This window comes from Macrosteles quadrilineatus, unplaced genomic scaffold (assembly GCF_028750875.1).
Source record: "Macrosteles quadrilineatus isolate MER2022 unplaced genomic scaffold, UCM_ALF_1.0 Scaffold_2__2_contigs__length_208266976, whole genome shotgun sequence".
NCBI lineage: Eukaryota > Metazoa > Arthropoda > Insecta > Hemiptera > Cicadellidae > Macrosteles > Macrosteles quadrilineatus.
The window spans coordinates 27,509,468-27,532,004 of NW_026542595.1; the positions used below are offsets into that span (position 1 = coordinate 27,509,468).

General features: G+C 34.6%; 1 protein-coding gene across 1 annotated transcript; it reads right to left on the reverse strand.

The window, feature by feature from the left end:
• Positions 1–126: 126 nt before the first annotated feature.
• On the reverse strand, positions 127–18,752 carry LOC128987280 (vesicle transport protein SEC20). Its single transcript, XM_054408041.1, has 5 exons — positions 18,422–18,752; positions 11,524–11,708; positions 1,221–1,331; positions 954–1,075; positions 127–343 (listed from the first exon to the last, which is right to left on the reverse strand). Exons 1-5 carry the CDS (start codon positions 18,500–18,502, stop codon positions 156–158), a joined length of 687 nt encoding a protein of 228 aa, XP_054264016.1. The 5' UTR covers positions 18,503–18,752; the 3' UTR covers positions 127–155.
• Between the last annotated feature and the right edge of the window lie 3,785 nt (positions 18,753–22,537).

Below are 22,537 nucleotides of genomic sequence, written 5' to 3' on the forward strand. Positions count from 1 at the left end.
AGCAAATTCCCTCTAATGCAAATGCTATGTACCAAGAAAAAAGGGTTGATTTACTTCAATTAGTTCTTCAAATGTAACACCTTGTTGTTAAGTGTCAGAAAAGGAAGTTGAGAGAGAAACTTCACATTAACAATCGTAAATAAAAATTATTATTTTCAAAATAACCTTTTTTGTACAATATACAATACACAAGCTATAAAAAATACAAAAGCAAAAAGAATGGTGCATTTGTCAGTGAACTCCCGGCGCCCATACTTAGCAAGGAGTTTCCCTGATTGGGTAATGACACTTCCAGTGTCTCGCAACTCTTGCTGTGTACCAGTCACGTTGCCAGACGAGTTCACTGAGAAAAACACTCAAATCAATCCACAAAACAAGTAATACTTTACAAAGTAAAGTCACAAAAATTAGGACGGTAGCTTTACATTGTTGAACATGACAATATCACAGGGACCCACAAGTCTGTGATGATTATGGCTGCATTCAAGGTGTAGGCCTACTAATACACTTCACGTTAAAACGTCCGTAGTTTATGAAAATATGTATTGAATAGCATGTAATATTCTGAAGGTAGGGTTGACAGAATATAAAATAAATCATTTATTATGAATATATGAATTACTGGTGAAATGATTACAACTTTAATAACTTTATGACACAGCTATTCTAAATTTCTTTTATCTGCAAATAGAAAATCAAGTTTTCCTGGTTGGATACAAACAGATAGGCCTACAGTTAAGAGGTAACTGTAAAAAAAAACTAACTGGTAACTGGCTACCAAAAATTACGCGCCCGAGATGGGCATCTCAAATGTGGGTACATTTGTGGTATTCGCAGGACTTTGAATTTAAACATGTATTAAAAAAACCCTCTGAACTCTATTGTTCTGTTAGTAAAAGACAGTGGTGATTTTAGTCAATAAGAAGGTTGTTTTGCTGTGTTAGCCATCATACCTAGAGTGTCCAGGGTGTTGGAGCTTTGCTGGGTCGTGTCTGCTAGCTGTCGACTGATAGACAATAGCTGCTCTGTCACACTGGACGACATCTTCACCAGACTAGCTTTGTCCTTCTTCAATCTTCAAACATAACATCAATGATTCTAAACAAATTGCTATGGAAAAATGTCATACACAATAAGAAGTAAGAATCAATTACATTATTTTGAACATCATTATATTTTTTTTTTCTTAATACCTAGTTAAAAAGGTAGTTTTTAATTACCTGTGTCTTAACATAGAATCCTCATCATTTCCACTAAACAGTTGTTCTTTATTGATTTTTTGTATGGCCAACATGCAAACTACATTGGCCTTGCGGAAAGCTCCATAAGTGCTGAAACAACAGAGATAGTAATTTTTTTAACTTTACACAAATATTGAGCTTATTTAAAAAAACATTTGAAGGCTTAAAGGCCTTTTCACACGGGACGTCCTGGATATCTAGTACGTGGTCCTTCCACACAGCACAGAAACTTCCGAAATGTCCACGTTCACTCGGAGTCAGAACAGTTAAGTCTTATTTATGGTGTACCTAAGTGTATTATTATTATTATGTTATTAGTGTATATGGTGTGAGGCCGGGTTTTCTTTTTTATTTATGAATGAATTGAGTGATATCGATAGTGATGACGACTTAATATTGTTATACTCGTCAACAAAAAGGAGTAAGTGGATTTATCCTATTAATAAAAATAACAGGAAGAGTTTTGGAGAATACCATCACTTGATGCATGATCTGGAGGTGAATGAAGATAGATTTAGAACATATTTTAGATTCACTCAAGATTAGTTTGAATGTCAATGATCGATGTTGATATCAGAAAAAACGGCACTAATGGAGAGGCAATCACTAGCGAAGAGAGACTCGCTATTGTTTAAGGTAAATACCGATTACATGATGTCTAGTTTATTTAAAGATTCTTCAAGTCTAATTTTAATTATTGACTTTAACTTTAAGCACAGAGAATTATTAAGACAGAGGACGCAAATAAGATTGGGCATACAGTATATGATAATACAACAGAGTATATGTTAATACATAAATTGTTATTGTAAAAAAGATTAAATAAGACAGGTAAGTTAGGCCTACAATTTAAAACAGTTAAATCAAATAAAATAGTAAAAATACCCCCTCCGCAGCTAACAAACCTGCAGACTAAGCGAATTTCCATTTGGCTGATTGGATTTACACTAAAATATCACATGTATTCCCTATTAGCGAATTTCCCATAGGGAATAAAGCTATTACTGTAGTATTCATGGTACTGGACCCAGGACCGATTTCTTTTTCGTTTTGAGGTCCCTAGAGGCCAAAAATACTGTCCGTTCAAATTCATATACAGTATATATTAACAGTACAGTATATATGTGTGTGTGTGTCCGTTAGCGCGATAACTCGAGCAAAAATGATCTGATTTTGATAAATTTTGGTATAAACGTGTAAGCCTACATTTATTCTAACAAGTTCGCGAACCAGCATGATCGGACTATGGGAACGGGTGTTTATGGGGGGTTTTATGGGGTAAAAATGGGTTTTTTCCCATTTTTGACCCTTAAAACGCAAAATTTCACAAACACTTTCCAAACCATATTGTAGAGCTTAAAAAAACAAATAATTTAGTATATTGAAGCGTTACTATGCGCCTAACGGTTACGGAGAAAATTCCAAAATATTGTAAATTTGAAATTACCATGTTATTGTTATGGATCTTTTTAATTACCAAAAACCGTAAAAAAACACTTTGATATACTTTTTTTTGAGCTCTTTAAAAAGGTCTAGAGATAAATTGGGAAATTTTGTGTTTTGATGGTCAAAAATTAGAAAAACTGTTTTTTACCCCATTAAACCCCCCCCGTAAAACCCCGTTCCCATGGTTCGATCATGCTGGTACACGAACTCATTTAATTTTATCCTGCCTTATACATTTAAACCAAATTTAATTGAAATCGGAGAAAAATTACTCAACTTATCGGGTTCACAGACATGTGTATATATATAAACATATAAATATGAAAAATATAATAATAGGTGTAATATATTTCAATTATACCTGGCTTATAATTTAATATTAACAATTATCTGAAACATCTGTCAAATGTTTATGTTTACATTTTCTATCATAAAAAATATACAGTTTTGTTCTAACATTTTACAATGATTTTTATTACTGAAATATGTTTTAGTGGCGACGAGGACGGGATTTTTAATGACTCATACACTTTTCTACAGGATAAACATTGAAATTAACATACTATCATGACTGAAGACCTTTCAACAATTTTATCAACGTTTGTTCAACAACAGGCTATGCTTTTGAACAAGTTTAATGAAATCATACAAACCCATGCACAGAATCCAAAACCTTCAACACCCCAGAACGTAATCACATCATTCAATTTCGATTCATTTGATGAAAATCTTGAAGATTTCAATTCATATAGACAACGACTTGAAAATTACTTTCATTTGAAAAACATTATAGGAACCGAAGATTAAGTACAACAAATCAAAGCAAGAATATTGATCAATTGTATTGGACCAAAACATTATCAACTACTAGGAAGTCATGTATCTCCAGACCTACCATCAAACAAAAGCTACGACGAATTGATTAAAATAGTTGAAAAACATTTATGTCCAAAACCCAATGTTTTTGTACAACAACATACTTTTCTATCACGTGTTCAAAGTCCCACAGAGTCCATATCTGAGTTTGTAGCTGCACTAAGAAGACTTACATTCACATGCAATTTCAACTGCCCTTCTTGTGAATCTTCAGTGGTCGATTTGTTTTTACGTGCACAATTCATTCGAAGATTACGAGATGAAACAATCAGTGAAAAGATTCTTCAGCATCCAGAATTGACTTTTGAAGGTGCGTATGAACAGGCTCTGACTCTTGAAGCATCAAAAAAAGGTTGCAAAACATTTCATGGAACTGATTCAATAAATAAAGTTTCTAGAGTTTTTCGTACAAAAAACTATGATTGTGATAACTCATCAGCAAAACAAAGTCAAAATAATCGTAAGAACTTGTATGAGCGCCTAGGAATTGCAGGACTATGTGTGCGTTGTGGTGAGAGTAAACACTTGGCAAAATCGTGTGACAGGGACATTAACACCTTATTTTGTAGTTTATGCCATAAGCGTGGTCATATCTCTAAAGTTACCATAAGGTGCATATCAACCTTAACAAGATCAAATCATCGCAAGGTAAATACCATAATTCAAGAAAACATAGAACATGATGAGTTTTCTATTGGAAGAATTGTTCCTGCCCGTATTGCGTCCACTACTTCACCAACGGAAAAATTCACGACGACACTGAACATTGAAAATGGTAAGCTTACCTTTGAAATCGACACTGGGAGTCCAGTAACGATAATTAATAACAAAGACCTTCTAAAGGTTTGCCCCAACAGAACTCTTCAGCCAACATCGACAAAATTTAAAACAGTTACCGGTGAAATTTTTTTAACCTCTGGGTGTCGCCGAAGTTGAAGTATGGTACAACAACAAATCTACAAACCTGAACTTGTTTGTAGTTGATAACATTATTAATCCATTACTAGGTCGAGATTGGTTGCAAAAACTGAAAATTCCCATAGATTCTCAACTATTCACTTCCACCCTAGCTCCTCCATCAGTGAAGCCTGCTGTAACATGCTCCTCGCCACCTCCACCACCCTCTGTCAAACCTGTGAGCTACGGCTACTCCGCAGTTCCAGTTCAACTAATAACCTACGAAATGCCACTGAGACCAGTAACTTACACACCACCCGCCTCGGCTGTCTTCTACGAGTACTCTTACCCAGCTGTGAAACCTGTAGTGCCGACAGTTCTCAAAACACCAATTGTACCACTGAAACCAGTCCAGTACATGACTTTTGCTCCCCCATACTTGAACATTCTACTCCAACTCCACTGAAGGCAGTTAGCTGTGAATATGTACCTCCTGCCCCGGTAAAACCATTGAAGCCCAATGTGTACTTAACTCCTTCTCCCCCGACAGTGAGCTACGAGTATTCCATTCCAAACGGTTACAAATCGACCACGTCAATTCTAAAACCCCTAGTTGATTTCCCTCCTGTTCAGTATTTAACTCCCGCTCCTGGTCATTTTGAATACTCTACTCCAGTTCCAGACAAAACCTACTACTTTTCAACGACTCCAGTAAGCTATTAAGCTATACACCTCACAAGTATCAGTTATGAGTTTTCCACACCAAGAATCCAACCTGTTGTTCTCTTTTTAGAGCGGAAGACTGTAATATATTTCAATTATACCTGGCTTATAATTTAATATTAACAATTATCTGAAACATCTGTCAAATGTTTATGTTTACATTTTCTATCATAAAAAATATACAGTTTTGTTCTAACATTTTACAATGATTTTTATTACTGAAATATGTTTTAATAGGGCTACTATATATAAATAAAGATTAAACATTAATAAACTTAGTACCCAAGTGAAACTTCTAAACCATAAAATATCTAGCTGAAAAAAATGGATATAGAAGCAAAATGATTGATAATATGATCAAGAAAAAAATTAAGAAAAGAAATGAATTAAACTCTAATTTAGAAAACAATGTAAAACACGAAGAAGAAAAGAAATTCATGTGCGTCCCATACAACAAAAATTTAAACAAAGCAATAAGGAAAACATTCAAACACACTCCAATCAAATTAAGTTTAAGAAAAAAAATAACATTTTTAAAATTATACACAATAAAACCAACAATCCTACAGCAAACATATACAATGCATCTGGTATCTACAAAATTAATTGCTCTGACTGTGACAAATACTAATTGGACAAACCTATCGAAATTTTAAAGTTAGATTCAACGAACACATACAAGCATATAAATCGAAGAAAAAAACATCAATGAAATCAAATTTTGCAGATCATTTACTTAATTCCAAACATAGGCCTAAGTTTACTAATATTGAAGAAAACTTAACAATATTAGAAATTGCAAAAGACAGAAAAAAATTGAATGTAAAAGAGGAAATTAGGGATTTATATGAACTACAAAAATAACAAATCAAATATTTTAAATACAATGATTCCAAAATTAAATATTCCAATATATGAAACAATAGCAAAATTGAGAAAACTAGTTGTTTCCAGTTAATAATATTAACTATATTTCAATATCATTAAATAATTAAAATGACCTTTTAACTTATCACTAAGAAAAAAGTAGCCTAAAAACTTTCAAGAGCCTAACTTTTAACTAACAATAAATACAAATGTTAAGCTCAATACTGTTTTAAAGGTTCTAACAGTAACAGAGTAGGCTTAGAATACATATATCAATCTAAAATGTTAAATAAGAAACTCTTCCTATACTATGTTTTTGTAAACACTAACGACTTTAGCCAAATGACCTTGGTTTCGTTGGTTCTTTAACCATTATCTTTGGATCATCAAAAGCGCGGCATCTTGACATTGCTACGTACAAAGCCCCATGCTTAAAGCAGGGCTCTGGCAGATAAAGACCAACTATTTCAAGTGTCTGTCTTTGACTTTTTGTAATGGTCATGGCAAAAGCGATTCGACATGGGAACTGTCGCCGTTTGAATTTTAGGGGGACATTTTCTTCTGATGGTTCTAAAATAATTGGGGCAGTAACACTCGTTTTCCAGCCGAACTTCCATAAATAATGTCAAGATTTAGGACTTTGTCATTCATCTCTTTCACCATTAATCTGGCTCCAATAAGCAGTCCTTTTTGTGGATTTAAATTTCTTGGTAAAATTACAGTTACACCTTTTTTAGGGCATAACTGGTGAGGAGGTAAACCACTTTGTGCTACAGTTTGAATAAATTCATCAGGTACATGTAACTTGTCTCCCTCTTCTTGAATCTAAGTGTCCACTCTGAGTAGTAAACTCTACTGTCATCATTTAGTTACTCAACTATTTTATTATTTGTTTCGTCACAATAAATTTTTTGGTGAAAGTATTGCATGATTTTTTTTAAAGCATCTTCAAAGAATCCTTCACTGTAGATTTTGTCAATGATATTTTCATTCACAATACATTGTGGTGGAAGACGTATCAATGGCTCACCAAGATCATTATGGTAGCTCTCTTGGCCATTCCCTATTCGTAAAAGATTTTCAGCAAATATTGATTCGCTTGGATTGGCTCTCATGTTTTAGCAGATGAAATATTTTTAAATTTCCCAGCCATATAGAACACTGATTCAAGATCTTTTCCCCGGTTATCAAAACTCAATAAAAATGTTATACACAAAGAAGCTCTTTTTCATTTACGGTTACCCTACATTATTGCACTTGCGATTAATTAAATCCGTTATGTAAGGAAACACGGTTTTAATCCAACTTGGTTTGGATTTGCTTTTGAAACGTGATCGGAAATGATTGTAGTATTTGTAAACAACATTCAATGTAAATATATCAGTGACAGCTATAGAAAAATAATCTTGATCCGAACAGCTGTTCGCTATTTCATAGATGATTATGTGATAAACATTGTGAGAAAACTTGACAAAAATCACACAAAATTGGGTTTTTAAACGTCCGTAAGTTTTTTTACAAATTAGTGAGGCCATATTTTAATAGCTAAAGACACTTTTGCCAATCCAGTGAACACATTAAAATGATTTGGATTTTGATAGGTACTCTTGTTTTTCAGGAGAAGGCCGTGTAAAATGGCTTTTGGTCCGTGACAGACGGAAGACAGACAGACAGAAATTGAGATGAGACTTGTTTCGGATTCTTGAATTTATAAAACGTAAAAATAACCTAAAAGTACAGACAAAAATCTAATTTTATTTATATAGATTTGTACCTCTGGTGATTTTTATTAGAAGTTTATTGAAGTAAATAAAGAACAATTTACAAACCATCCGACCAGTGTTTTTATTTAAAAAGTACGTAGGCCTATTTGATTGGCTTTGTTTTCTGAACTAAAATGTCTATTTTCTGATCTATTTTGAGTTCCTGGTTTCGAAACATAATTTGGCAAAACAATTATTTATTCATTAAACAACTTGGTCGGAAAATAATTTCTTAACATTGGAGGACAATTTTAATCATAAAAAACTTTTGAATTCTAATAAACCTAGCTGCTGTACCCGTGTTTTGCATCGGAGAGGATTTTGAAGAGAAAACGTTAATACACGTCACATATAACAAATCCCACTTTAACACGTCATGTTAATACGTTTACTTCCTTAAATTAAGAAAGTCACAATCACCAATTAACAGGCTCGTAGCAAAAATTAAAGGTTCACAATTCGAATAGTTTCTACCTTTTGGACCGTAAAATCAAAGCACTGCATTTACAGCTGACTTCGTTTAAACATTCTGTTATCTACATTCTTCAAAAATGTAAACATTGTGAAACTTTGAAATCCCATGGGGCGTAACTCAAAGAAAACACGTTAAAAGTAATCGGTACATGTGTTAACCAGGTACAGGGCTACCTCTTGAATTCATATAGATAATAAATCGAAAAATAAAGAAAATATAAGTTGATTGATTATTGGCCGTTATAAGTTAAACAATCACGAAACATGATTTGATTAAGTAACCACACATCACTGAGTCTATATCTCCATTCTCATGTAAAAATCGCTTCGATTGTGGCTATAATAGGGAAGTAAGATTTCACTGTACAACGAGCTCAGTAAGCTCGAGAACCAGCAATAAGGTGGAAATAACCGGCCGAACCTCAAACCATCCAGTGGCTCGCTAGTCGGTACCCCAGGTCGGTCGGGAGCCCATCAATGGAACCCGTTAGGTTCGCCCCTGCCTCTCGCCGCAAGAGAGACAAGAATTTTGCCTTGTTCCCCCCGCCTTCGATTGGTTGAGGCGGGAAAACTATCTATGTGCTACGGCCCGCGCAACACAGGATATTGTTTTCGTATTATAACTGTGCACGTTAGCTTTTATGCCCTCTCTTGGAGAATAATTCAAAACTGCAAAGAATATTTCTAATCCCACAGTATACTAGATATTTAAACTATAAACACTTTGGTGTTTGAAAAAATATTTTTGGACGATAAATTTTGCAAATGTTTGAAATTATCCAAGATGGCCGCTTGCCTCCAAGGACTCAACAATAGGCCTACTTGTGCGACTATAAAGCAATAACTCCCCCCTTGCGCTTGCTAATTAGCTCGGTACATATTTGTATCCACAGTTGGCAGGACAATAGCCATTAAGATGACCAAAGATTACATTTGGCATTTAATTATTTAACCTGTAGAATAGTATTTTTAAGTAATCTTGAAGACAACTAATTAAAATGAAGTGCGAAAGATTGGTTATGAGATTGGTTATGAGCATTATCCGTTTGTTTGAGGTGCGGATTTTCAAGCTTGTAGAACAAATAAATATTATACAAAGTAGAAGGGCAGGGGTGAAATTGACTGAAGTGACGGGATACCTGGTGGATTTTCAGTGACTGGATTCCAGTGGTATGCGGTAAAATATATAGTGACTGGCTTAGCAGCACAAATTTTACGTGACTGGCTTTCCCGTGCAAATGCGGTGGTGACTGCATTAGCATAGCAGTTTTTACGTAATTATATTTTAGTATTTTTAAGAAAAAAATAGATATATACATTCAGAAATGTCTAGGCTTAAGATATTTACCAATATATATTATATATATATCATAGTCTTGAAATATATTGGGGGATGCAACTGACTGACTTCCAGTGTATATTTCATGTGACTGACTTCCCGGGCGCGGCCGTGTATATATATATATATATATATATATATATATATTTGGCAGCAGTAATAAACTCAGACACCGCTGAACCAATTGCCACGAAACTTGGTACATACGTGTAGAATTTCATGGAATAGGTTTATACACCATCAATTTCGTGATCCGTCCGGCTCCGCCCCAGTGGCTCCTGAGTTTCCCATGTTAACCTTATGAGAAATGGAATTAATGAATCTTAACAGCTGTTTCAACTGAACAAGTTGGTTCTGTTCTATGATGTTCAATAGCATTAAAGCTACAATGATTACCAACAGTGTGCAGCACTATTATTTCTTTTACATTTATGACAACAGCTAATTTGCAACCAAAAGGTGAGTGAGCATAGCGAACGAACTTCAACCTGGAGGCGAGTTAGCGTAGTGAACGAGCTAACCTGAAGGCAAGTGAGCGTAGCGAACGAGCTAACCTGAAGGCAAGTGAGCGCAGCGAATGAGCTCCAACCTAAAGGTGAGTGAGCGTAGCGAACGAGCTCCAACCTAAAGGTGAGTGAGCGTAGCGAACGAACTCCAACCTAAAGGTGAGTGAGCGTAGCGAACGAACTTCAACCAGGACGTGATTGAGCCATGCGAACGAGATCATCTTGAAAATTAAGAAGTTAAACGGGGCAAAGCCCGCGGGTTACAGCTAGTAGTATATAAATTAATCAATGAAGACAAAATTATGTTACAAGTTAGAAAAGTTTTATAATATCACATATGTTATTTATTTATTTACATATTTTATTTTGATTTTTGTTTACTTTGAAAATGGCCTTAGAGCCGAATCTATAGTCAGTAAATATTTTAATAAATAATTTTTACTTGGGTACTAAGTTTATTAATGTTTAATCTTTACATATATATATATATATATACACACACACACACACACACACACATATATATATATTCTTTATCAATGGAAAATTATCAGAAATATATTTTTCCTACAGTCACCCGACTAAGTTGGCTTCCCTGTACTGTTTATAGTACAGAAAGCTGCTAATTGCTGCATATTTATACTTTGCCGTACGGTTTATACTTTGCCGCACATCAGGATTCCAACCAAACAACACAAAACAGCGTGGTTTTATTATGCACGTAATCCGTGTACGCTTGGAAATAGGTTGGCAACACTTAAAGATAATAATTCTATGAGCAGCTGATTGACTAATTATAACTACGATTTAACCTGTCATTTCGTGTTTATAGTTTCGGTATTCCTGAACTTTCTGGACTTTTCTTTTAAACGTTTTTAAAATATTCCTACGATCTTAATTAACAAAAAAAATACCTTTTAAGCATTTTTTAAGGCACGGAAACTACTACAAATTACTAAAACATACGGAACTATATTCTCAAAACGCGTAGCAAATTTCTTGCCGAGGAAAAATAGCGGAGTGATACGGACCGCGGGTACTACTTTCTCTAGGGCACCATTTTTGTTGCCAGCTGAACCTAAAAAAGCTTTGTATAGTGTTTGAAAGACTAATGATTTATATGCTTTATAGTGACTGTAGGAAAAATATAATGTGTAACACGAGTGAAAAAGGCCTTTGCTGCACTCGAGATCATTCCGCACTCGCCTGCGGCTCGTGCGTAAACATTGCTCTCGTGTGCAGCAAAGTGCCACTTTCACCACTAGTTACACAAATAACTATTTAAGATGTGGTTTGTACTCAAAATGAAGAATATAAGATTATCCAAAAAAAGTACTACTTTATTAAAACCAATTAGCCTACTAATAACAAAAAAATTAAAAATAGCATACCTGGTCAACTGTTCCCTGTTATTTTTTACTTCTTCCAACAACTCTTTTCGTTCTTCTAGGTTTAAACATTCTTTTGCTAAAGTTTCAAGTCTCTCTATGTGATTTCTTAAATTGGCCAACTTGGCTCTTCCTTCGGTATTTAGATCATCTAGGAGTTCCATAGGACCGGAACATTGATGAATATCCTATTATTAAAAAATAAATCTTAAAGAATAAATAGGCCTATTTATTTTTAGAAGTCTATAAATTTGTCAAAATAAATTCACAGCCAAAATTCATTGACTAAAAGTAAACATGATAAATACAGTATTCTTAGGCCTACATATTATAAAAGTCAATGCCTTCCCGCTCACTGACTAAATGACTGTGATTTATCACTAATTCTCAAACTTCCACTTCCAGACTAGCTAAAAGGTTGTAACTTGGTAGTACTATGAAAGATAAGAAAGTAAAATGGTTTCCATTTAATGATTTGATTTTAGAAAAGGGTTGCGGCTTAGAAGCCTTTCATAATCTGTCTACATACAGATTTTGCTCGTAAGTTAAGTTTTTGTTGGAAAGATAAGTCAGCGTGAAATTAAATAATAAATTGAAGTTGCATAAAGTCATTTGGATGGTGGTTTGGGCGAGTCCAAGTTCTAGCGGTGACTAATACTAGAAAGGGAGAAATGTTTGTGGAGTGTAAAAAGCTATTAATAAAAAAATAATTAATAAATAATTAAACTGTTCTAACCAAACCTAAGCTAACTTTCTGGAACATTAAAAAATCCCATTTATTAACAAAAATACATGTGTGGAAGATAGGTCAGACTTTATGTGGGTTTGTGTATTAAGTCCTTTGTAATTAGGTGTTCAATTAAACCGTCTTATTAATACTTTATGATAGGTACTTCCAATTTGTATTGCTCTTAATTGAAATGGTGGGGGAGAAAGAACAAAATAACAATTTCACAAGCTAAAATAAGAACTAATTAGTCTGCATTTGATTGTTTAGAGTTGTTTAGAACGACTTGTTCAGAACAAACCATTCTGAATTAATCGATTCCATTGCGCATGGACTCAAATGTAAACAGCTGTTTGCTCTCCACAGTTCAAGTGCAGACTTGTCCAAACCGCCGTATTACCATCCAAACGGCTTAATGAATCTTAAATTTTTAATTTTAATTTTGTTTAGCAGACACTTAGGAGTCTTTCCGACAAAAGGTGATTGCGTAGTTTTGGGTTTAGCGTGAATAAAACTGTAAGTAGAAACATGAAAGTATTTTTTTTTATCAGTGGAAGTATACGGAACATTTGCCTCAGCTATTTATCATACCATCTGTTAGTACTACATTGTTTATTTGCACCATATGTTTCAAAATATTTATGTTTTCGTTTATTTGTTATCGAGATTGAGATATTCTAGGTTGAAATGGACAGGTTAAAACCAAAGGGTTGCAGCAGCAGGAAAGTACCTTTGTCTTGATAAGTGGCTAGAATCCCTACATATCCTCACTACCACTGTCAGTGACTCTGAGAGTAAAATTTGTGTAAACAAAAGGAAATAAAACAGTGCTTTTAAGATTATGCTACTTCATTTAGAAGAAAACCATTTTTTTGATTGGTTTCATTTGGACATAATAACTTACACTAACTTATTTACCCGTATGGTACTTGGTTTATTTCCATCATCCAATGATTAGCCTATTCCCAATGTTGATAGCTATTTTTCGCAGGTAATAAATTTATTTTACCATTCAGTTTAAAACAGCGAAGAGCAGGCAAAACAGCTACCTAGAATTCCTTCCATAAAACATTTAAATTAGACCAGTGATGGTCGGATCAAGAAATATTGAATTTAAAATCAAAACCAGAACTTAAAAATAACCCCACGGCAGCAAACCTGTAGACTAAGCGAGTTTCCATTTGCCTGATTGGATTTACAATAAAATGTCTTGTTTAAAATATCACATATTTATTCCCTATTTAAATCGTTTTAGTTTAACGAGATCCTACTTAGGTTTGCTGCAACAGAGAGGGTAAAAAAGTGTTTTTTTTTTGTTTTTTTATGTTTGTTAATAGGTTAGTAGGAGATAAATACATTTTCCAAATTTGATCAAAATATGTTCATAAACAAGCAAACTATAAAAGTTTATTTATTCTCTATTAGAATAACATGAGAATTTTAAATTAAACATTATTTTTGAAATTTTCTCTGTAACCATTAGGCACATAATAACGCTTCAATATACTAAACTATTTGCTTTCTTAAAGCTCTACAAAATAGTTTGTAAAGAAATTGCTATTTTTTTTGTTTTTTTTTTTTAGTCAAAAATGGAAAAAACCCTAATTTTTACCCCATAAAACCCAGTTCCCATAGTCCGATAATGCTGGTCCGCGAACTCTTTTCATCAAAATCGGATCATTTTTGCCCGAGTTATTGTGCTAATGGACACACACATATATATATGAACTTAAACATATGGTGTTTTTGGCCTCTAGGGACTTCAAAACGAAAAAGTTAATTGGTTCCGGGTCCAGGTCTTACCATGAGTAACATTAATAGCTTATTCCCAATGGGACATTCGCTAAAATCAAATGTTTATCATTATTTTAAAACTGAAAGAAAATGGGCTTCTGACTCCGACACAATAACATATGAATTTAGCAACACTCAATGCTAATTAACACCACTAAACCACTAATTACACTTCAAACCTAAAAAATACATAGATCCCTGAATTCTAGAAAATATCAGGCTGTTTCCCTTGTTTCTTAACTTTTTAAGTCTTACTTATCAGACCGCAGGCAGCAGGTTGATGTTGCGGGTATATTGTCAGATGAGAGTGAGGTTTTTTGCGGAGTGCCCCAGGGCTCGGTGTTAGGCCCTGTTCTTTTCCTTATAATGATTAATGATTTGGATAAATGTATGTCCTGTACTTCTGTGATTTATGCGGATGACTCCACTTTCTTAAATAGTCAAGGTACCTTTAGTGAACTCATGGTGCTGTCCAAACTTTCCCTCAATGAAGCTAGGAACTGGTTCAGTGTCAATGGGTTTTTTATGAATCCTGAAAAGACTCAAACTATTGTTTTTAGGTTAGGTCGCACACCTGAGGAAGAAAAGAATTTTTCGTCAAGTGTAAATTTATTAGGCATAGATTTGGATAGTGATTTAAGCTGGTCAACCCATTTATATAACTTAAGTAAGAAATTGTCAAGAGTTTTATTTTTTAATTAGACGTCTAAGAGATTTTGTTCCTCCTTTGTATGTTAGATCTGCGTATTTTGCTTTTTTTCAAAGTCTGTTAAAGTATGGTCTGTTACTGTGGGGTAACTCCACCCACATTCTAATAATTTTAAAGCTTCAAAAAAAGGCTGTAAGACTGTTGACCAATTCAGGGTTGAGGGACCATTGTAAACCTCTTTTTAAAGCAACAGGTATCCTGACAACTGTAAATTTGTATATATTAGAGTGTGTTATTTTTGTAAAACAAAATTCACATTTCTTTAGCTCAAGAAATAATTTTCACTCATATTACACAAGGGGAAGATCTGCTTTGGATAGGCCCTACACCAGACTAACAACAGTACAGCAAAGTTTTGCTAGTATATCAGTAAAAATAGTAAATTGTTTTGCAAGTGAAATACTTGACATTCCTTGTACTCGGCTAAAACAAAAGTTGATGGTTTGGCTTGCTGACCACCCTTTTTACAGTTTAGATGAATTTTTTGCAGAATACAATTGTAATGGTAAAATTGTTATCTAGTTCTTACTTAGTCCCTAGTCAACTGTTACCTAGTCTTTCAAACACTTGTTTAAGTAGGTACCTCACTTTTGTTTCATATATATAGTTCTGTGTTTTTCAAATGATTTTAGCTTTATTTTCTTGTTGTCTTTGTTATATTTAAGTTTAGTGAAGATTCCATGTTATAGACCATGTTATACTATCTAGAATCTAAAGCCCTTTTTTTGTTAACGAGGTCTATTGTAACATATGTTATTCAATGACCAATAAAGATTTATGATTTTTTTTTTTTACGACTTTACAACATAGTTGGTATACCTCAAGACAACCCCTTGTCAATGTCTGCACTTGGAAGGTATTTAGTACCTACCCAAGACTTTATGCACATGCACTTTACTGTACTTCATGATTGTTATAGCACAATGCATACAACAAGGTTTGTTAACTCCTCATTCCTGCATATTTATCTTCTACCCATCACGTCTTAGTGTCAAAACGAACAGAGACCTGTGGTTGAGAGGACAAGTATTATTATTTATATCTTATTTTTTTAGCTGCCACTAGTGGTGAACTAGTGCTGAACTATAATGAATTCAGACAAACTGGTTAAATTGTATGTCTATTTCTTAACTTTAAAATGGTGGTTATATATTGCTAGTTTAAGGAAAGATGTTCAATTTTATTTTAAAGGAATTAATTTATTGTTTAGTTTAAGTACTGTTATGTTAGATTTAGTTTTAGACATGCCAACCCGGCAGACAATCGAGAGGTTTAATTGCTGTAGCGCGTAGTCACGTTCCCTACGTGGGGCGAACTTGTATTTTGAAAATAAAGCGCCATTTCTTTCTTTCCTTCTTCTCTCTAGAGGTAACTTTTTTTGCCATTTATTATTTCTAAAGAAAAAACAAATTAGCCTTGTGTGGGTATGAAAACTGATAAGCATTATTTCAATGATTTTTTACATATGTTCAAAGCAGTTTTTCTAATTTGTTCCTAAAGATTCGACCTTGTCGTTGCCATAATATTAATTTTGAACATAGCCTAATATTAATTTGTTCTTTGATAACCTAGTTCAAGGTACAGAAAAAGTTATTAAATTAAAATTTCCAGTGAATTAAATTTTCACGAACTTTTGAAAGGACGCTGCAGTTCTGCAGTAGTTTTCAGGAACAAGGAATAAGGAACCTACTGCCCCAAAGCACAGAAAACATACTACTATAACCCAGAATGCCAACCGCATAGTAAAAAGCGTTAAGTACTTTGAGAGAGCATTGCCTGTCAGTTCATAGGCAGCGCCACCAGCGTTGCTATGCTGAGTGCATAGTAGAGTTTTCTGTGCCGAAAGCCCCCCATACATGGTCCAACATGTGGGCTGACATGTAGGCCTACGGTCTGCGGCCCATCTGCCAAGTCTCTGGATGTTACCACATACGATCCGACCAGTGTTTGGACCAGTGTTCCAACTGTGGAATCTTCTTGTAGCTGCGTTTTCATTCGGTCAGCATCGAGCCTTCATATTTTCAAATCTTCTTTAGGTCTAATTCTAATAGGTTATTTCTTTTGGTCTCTAGCATTTCATAGGGCCTACAATCAATACTAGCCTACATAATCCTGGTTAATTATAAGTATTTATTTTGGATAGTTCAAGTTTTTACATGAAAAAAGACAAGTGCCTCAAGTGTTTGTTGCTGTACTAGTACTGTTTGCTTTGTATGTCCTACAAGCACGGCATACTCCACTGCACATTTTTAATCGGTTTTACTCTATGACGATAACGTCCACAAAACAATTGAAGTTAACTGCCAGTAACCAAGTCTGTTGAGCTCATACATGGTCCGACGCGGTTGATTGTGTTGGATGTTTTGGCCGAGTCCGTCTGGAATTCTCAAACCGACCGCAAACTTTTACACATACACGGTCCAACACAGTCGGAGTTGGATAAGTCGGCAGACATGTCGGACCGTGTTAGGGGGCATTAAGGCTCAGTGTGCCTGTTTCACTCAGCCGCTCCATGGTTCCCTACAGTTCATCCAGACGAGTCATTTTTCTGTTCAGCCTTGCCCGGGTAAACTCCTAATCTGTGGAGAAGCCAAAGCAAAAGCCATCGGACCTGGTTATGACCTTGTGAATGGTTAAATAAAGTATATTCTGGAAGTCAGTCAATTCATGGGAAGCAAAGCTACTAAGGATTTGAGAGATCCTTATTGTTGATGATGTTTCTTTAGAACAAACCCACTGAAATTTAAAATGTTACCTGTTCCATTAATTCACTAACTATAATGGCCAAATTAAGGGCCTTAGTATTAAGTCAATACACAATTGGAGTTTTGAGTTGAGTGTTTGTTCTAACCTGAATAACCTAATCCTGAAAAGGTTCGTAGATAATCATACTAAGATTAATAAGGTAACTTTAAATGGCAATTGCCAGTGTTCATAGAGCCTATCATGAGCAAGGCTTGGGATACAGATGTGTAGCCTAGGCCTACTGTCAATTTTGATTATCATGGAACAGGCTATTTCCTTGAAAAAACGCTTCCTGTAACAGGAATTCAAGGAAACCAAGATAATAGGTGCTTACTCTTAGCAAAGAACGCACGATCAACAGCCCTTGCCTCTATCAGATCAGATCAGATCAGAAGCGGAAGCCATCTATAATTAAAACGCGAAATAAGGCGGTGGTAGATTCAAAAACGTTTTACGTATGACCACAACGCCGGTTGTCCACGGAACAGTTAAATTAAAGTTTATAATAGCATCCCGATCCCTCGCACTGTCGCTTTACAGTCCTTCCATTGTAAATAAAGATCCCCGAGCAAAAACGTCTGTACACAAGAGGCTACAACTGTGAACTTTTGTGAACTGTTGACACTAAATGCTACATATAGCGGATGCTAGACGAAAAAGATTTGTATAAGTTAACATTGCTACATATAGCAATGTTAGATATAGCACGCATTTCTTTTGATCTTTACCGACTCCTGATGGATAGCACAATTTTTGCTATACATAGCAGAATCTGCTACATATAGCAGTGTTATATAGCACTTTTGAAAAGTGACTTTTTCTACTTCTAGCAAATGTTATATATAGGCTTAAGCTGGCCTAATTATAGTCTAAAACTGAGAAATAGGTATTCTTGTGTCATATTGAGATTGACAGACTCATCTTACCTGTATCAGCGCTTTTATTGATAGATTTTCATTAACAATGTCTTGTCTAATACTCTCAACTATATATTTATCACTATCCATTGTGGAGTTATTATTTATATTATGTTAAGCAGGATGTGTGTAAAGGCCTATGTAGAACTTGATTGTAGTAATAACTTTACTCGTACTTGTTCATCTAACTCCCATTTTATAAAATGCTACATGACAATTTTATTGTAAACATGTATATTTTACAGTACCGGTACTGAACTAAAGGCCATACACACCAACACCCAACACCAAGTCACCAACACCGTTTTATTGTTTAATTTGTTGACGAGTTGACGTGACATTTGATTTATTTAGGTAGGTTATGTTTGCTTGTCTGTTTGTTTTGTTGTGGTGCGGTTGCGGTTGCTCTTCTTTTCTTTCTAATTTGATTTTTTCAGCAGGCTTGACTCATTGCACGGCCGCCTTTAACTCCAGGCCGCGGCCTTCGAAGTGGCAACGTCGCAAGAGGTTTGGAATGGAAGCAGCTAATGGTATTTGTGTATTTACGAAAGATTGGTTACTGGACTATGACAATTAATATTGACACCGCTTAAAAAATGTACAGATATATATTTTTAATTTATATTGTTTCGGTTTTCAATTCTGTATGTTTTATTTTCAATCTATCTATATAAAATCCAATGTAAGTTTGTTTGTTTGTCCTTTATGGACTCCGAAACCGCTCGACAGATTGTAATGAAACTTTCAAGCATTATTAAGCATTATTCAAGGATGGTTTGTGTGAAGTTTGGTGCAGATCCGTCAAAAGGGCTCCGCCCCAGTGGCTCTCCCCCGGGCTCTGGAGTTCCCATGTTAACCTTATGAGTACACCTACTCATATTTAAATGGAATTAAGGAATCTTAACTGCTGGTTCAACTAAACAATTTGATTATGTGATGTTCAGTAGGATTAAAAAGTTAATAGGTTTAACAACAGGGTGCAGCACTATTATTTTTTTTAATTTATGACAACAACTAATTTGCAACCAAAAGGTGAGTGAGCGTAGCGAACGAGCTCCAACCTAAAGGTGAGTGAGCGTAGAGAACGAACTTCAACCAGGAAGTGATTGAGCCATGCGAACGAGCTCATCTTGAAAATGAACGAGCATTTGACATAAAACCACATTAGGACAGGACGACGTCTGTCGGGTCAGCAAGTACCTATTTTTAAAAATTTATGTTCATAAATTTAAATTTAAATCAATTAAGTGGGAATTAATGAGCTGATGTCACCTGTCTGCCATGTTATCTTATGGGACGTCTGTCACTAAACAACACCACTTGCGATCCGCTGCCAATTCTACCAGGCCACGGCCTGTAGTTAAAGGTGGCCGTGCTCGTTGTCACGGATACTTGATAAAATACAGATATCCTATATTATACTATATCTGTATTTTCCTCCCACCATCCACTATATCTATATTCTGATATATAATAGATATTATTGTGATAAGGGCCACTACATTAGAAAACATAATAAAAACATTAGTACCCTTTTAATTTATTTAAATTATCAGCTAATAGTTTCTACACTAAGGTCATAGTCATGTTGACATTTGATACAAATAAAAAAATACAATAACAAATTATTTGTTAAACCTTCTGCCGTTTGTTAAAAAGTCCTAAGTTTTTAAAGTCAAATTTGTGTATTTTTAAAGTTTAACATGAAATAAACACATTGACTAAATAATTAACGATTCAAGATTAAATGGAAAACTTCTGCTTTATTTTTATTTCAAAACATATGTTCTAGAGTTATTCTACACTTTCCTTATTTTAAATTTGAGATTTATTGTACCGGTGTAGTACGTGTTTAATCAATATTTTGTATGAAGTGGAATTACCTCAACGGCTACTCTTATAGCTATTTACCTTACAAGTGTAGTAAGAGCGTTTTTACATCACGCAGGTGAATGTTGTGCAACGAGCGGAAGCGAGTTGCATAATTTACCGAAGTGATGTAAACACGCTCTTGCGTAACGTGTAACGTACAAGATTTTACCTGACCCGACAATATACAGGAGGTTACGAACAATATTTTTCATTATCCATTTCACTCATCTTCTAACAGTAACGTTCATTTACAAACAAAAGCTAGGTTAGGAAAATTCTTCAAAACATAACAATAAAATTCAAACGCACAGCTGATTTCTAGCGTTGAACGTCGTTGGCTCCATAGAGGTATATTTTTTAAGTTAAGCACTCAATGTTATTTAAATGGGTTTCATTACACCACCGAGTGAGTTTTTTTCAACTTTACATCACTCGAGAAGTAACGAAGTTATATACATCACGCTTGGGATAGGGAAGTTTAACATGGCGGGTTAGGTAAAAAAATAAACCTGAGAATAAAAATGGAATAGGTTCGTAAGAAATATATATTTGTTAATTGAGTAAGTACTATGACAAGTTCCAATGGGAGGAAAAACAATATTGTTTGGAAATTTTAAACAGGTACCGTCTGTTGCTCGCCAAAGAGTTAATAATTGTCTGTGACAGCTTTTTGTTGCTAGTTGTTTAAAATTAATTTTAACTAACTAATTTAATTAATTTTTTTTTTTTTAATTAGCTGTTGTCATAAATACAAAAAAGTGTAATAGTGCTGCACCCTGTTGGTAAACCTTATAACTTTTTAATGCTATTTAATATCATAGAACACATCCGTTTCAATCGCGGATTACTCCTCTGAAATGCGCATGCGAGAGTAAACCGTTCTGTGGAGTGTGGAACTGTGACATATATCAGATTTATCTGTTACAACGTTTACGTTTACAAGGAATTGAATGTAGCACACAGGACAGGTTGTAACTATGTCTACTTTTAACCTAACCAACCCATATTAATACAAGATGATGACACAGGTAAGGCAATTGGAAAAATGCAATTCCACTCGGCCATTTGTATCCGTTACGTAAGAAGGTAACATAGATGCAGTCAAAACACGGAGTAACTTAAACATACGTATATTCTTAAATTAACAGCTAGACTTAAACCACCTTATAGGTCAGGCCAACTTCATCTCTGTGTTACAAAGGAACCTAACTTCTCACATTCCTTTTTTATTATTCCAAAAGCTTTACCATAATCACTAGTACATTTTGATAAACATGAGACATAAACAAGAATTTACTTTATTCATGCCTGACGAACATACAGCGTGAAGTGATTGAGTGCTTATAGTTTCAGCACAAAACTATAAAATAACTTAAGTATAAATTAATTTGTAAATACTTTTTAACTAGCATAACTTAACTTACATAATATTAGTTTACATATTTTGAGATAGGTCTAGGCACTAAAAAATAAACAAACGGATGAGCAAGAACGAGAAAGTAGACTTAAGTCTTCTGCATCCAATAGTCAATAATAAAAGCAAAGCGCGGACTATAGTAAGTCTATGGTATTTCTATCACCATTCCCATATGTTTTAGGTAAATAAACAAGCTGGTTGTTTTTAAGATTTTAATGGTAAGAGTTTAGTACAACCGTTGACTGTAAATCCTTGGTACAACCATAGATTAAACATACTTGGTTAGTCTATGGTACAACCATCCACCACTGTGACGTAGAGTTGCGCTGCCCGTGCTGCAGCATGGCCTGTTTTTTCTAGTGGGGCCTTGACTATAGTTGGTTAGGAGGTTGTAAGTTGTGTTGTAACCATTAGGTTACAACACAACTTACAACCTCCTGTGTGCTGTATTCAATCATTGACTATACCTACAGGTATATATAGTCAATGATTCAATTCATTGTAAGTTAAACGTTGTAACAGATAGATCTGATATCTGATATAAGTCACAGCTCCACGGAACAGTTTACTCGCGCTTGCGCATTATGAGAGGAGTAATCCGCGATTGAAACGGATGTCATAGAACCAACTTGTGTAGATGAAACAGCCGACGAAATTCTTGGATTCCTTTTAAATATGAAAACTCATAAGGTTAACAATGGAAACTCCAGAACCACTGGGTGGAGTCGAAAGGGTTTTAAGATAAGAATATATGTCTATACAAGTAAGTGGCTTTCACACTAGTCCCTAAAAAGCACAATAATGTAAAAAAATATTGAAATATTCAAACAAACTCG

Excerpts from the sequence above, each read along its gene's own strand:
- LOC128987280 (XM_054408041.1), bottom strand. The coding sequence starts at position 18,502 with ATGGATAGTGATAAATATATAGTTGAGAGTATTAGACAAGACATTGTT. Across the intron at positions 11,709-18,421 it reads CAATAAAAGCGCTGATACAG|GATATTCATCAATGTTCCGG; the intron begins GTAAGATGAGTC and ends TTTTAATAATAG. Across the intron at positions 1,076-1,220 it reads GATTCTATGTTAAGACACAG|ATTGAAGAAGGACAAAGCTA; the intron begins GTAATTAAAAAC and ends TTATGTTTGAAG.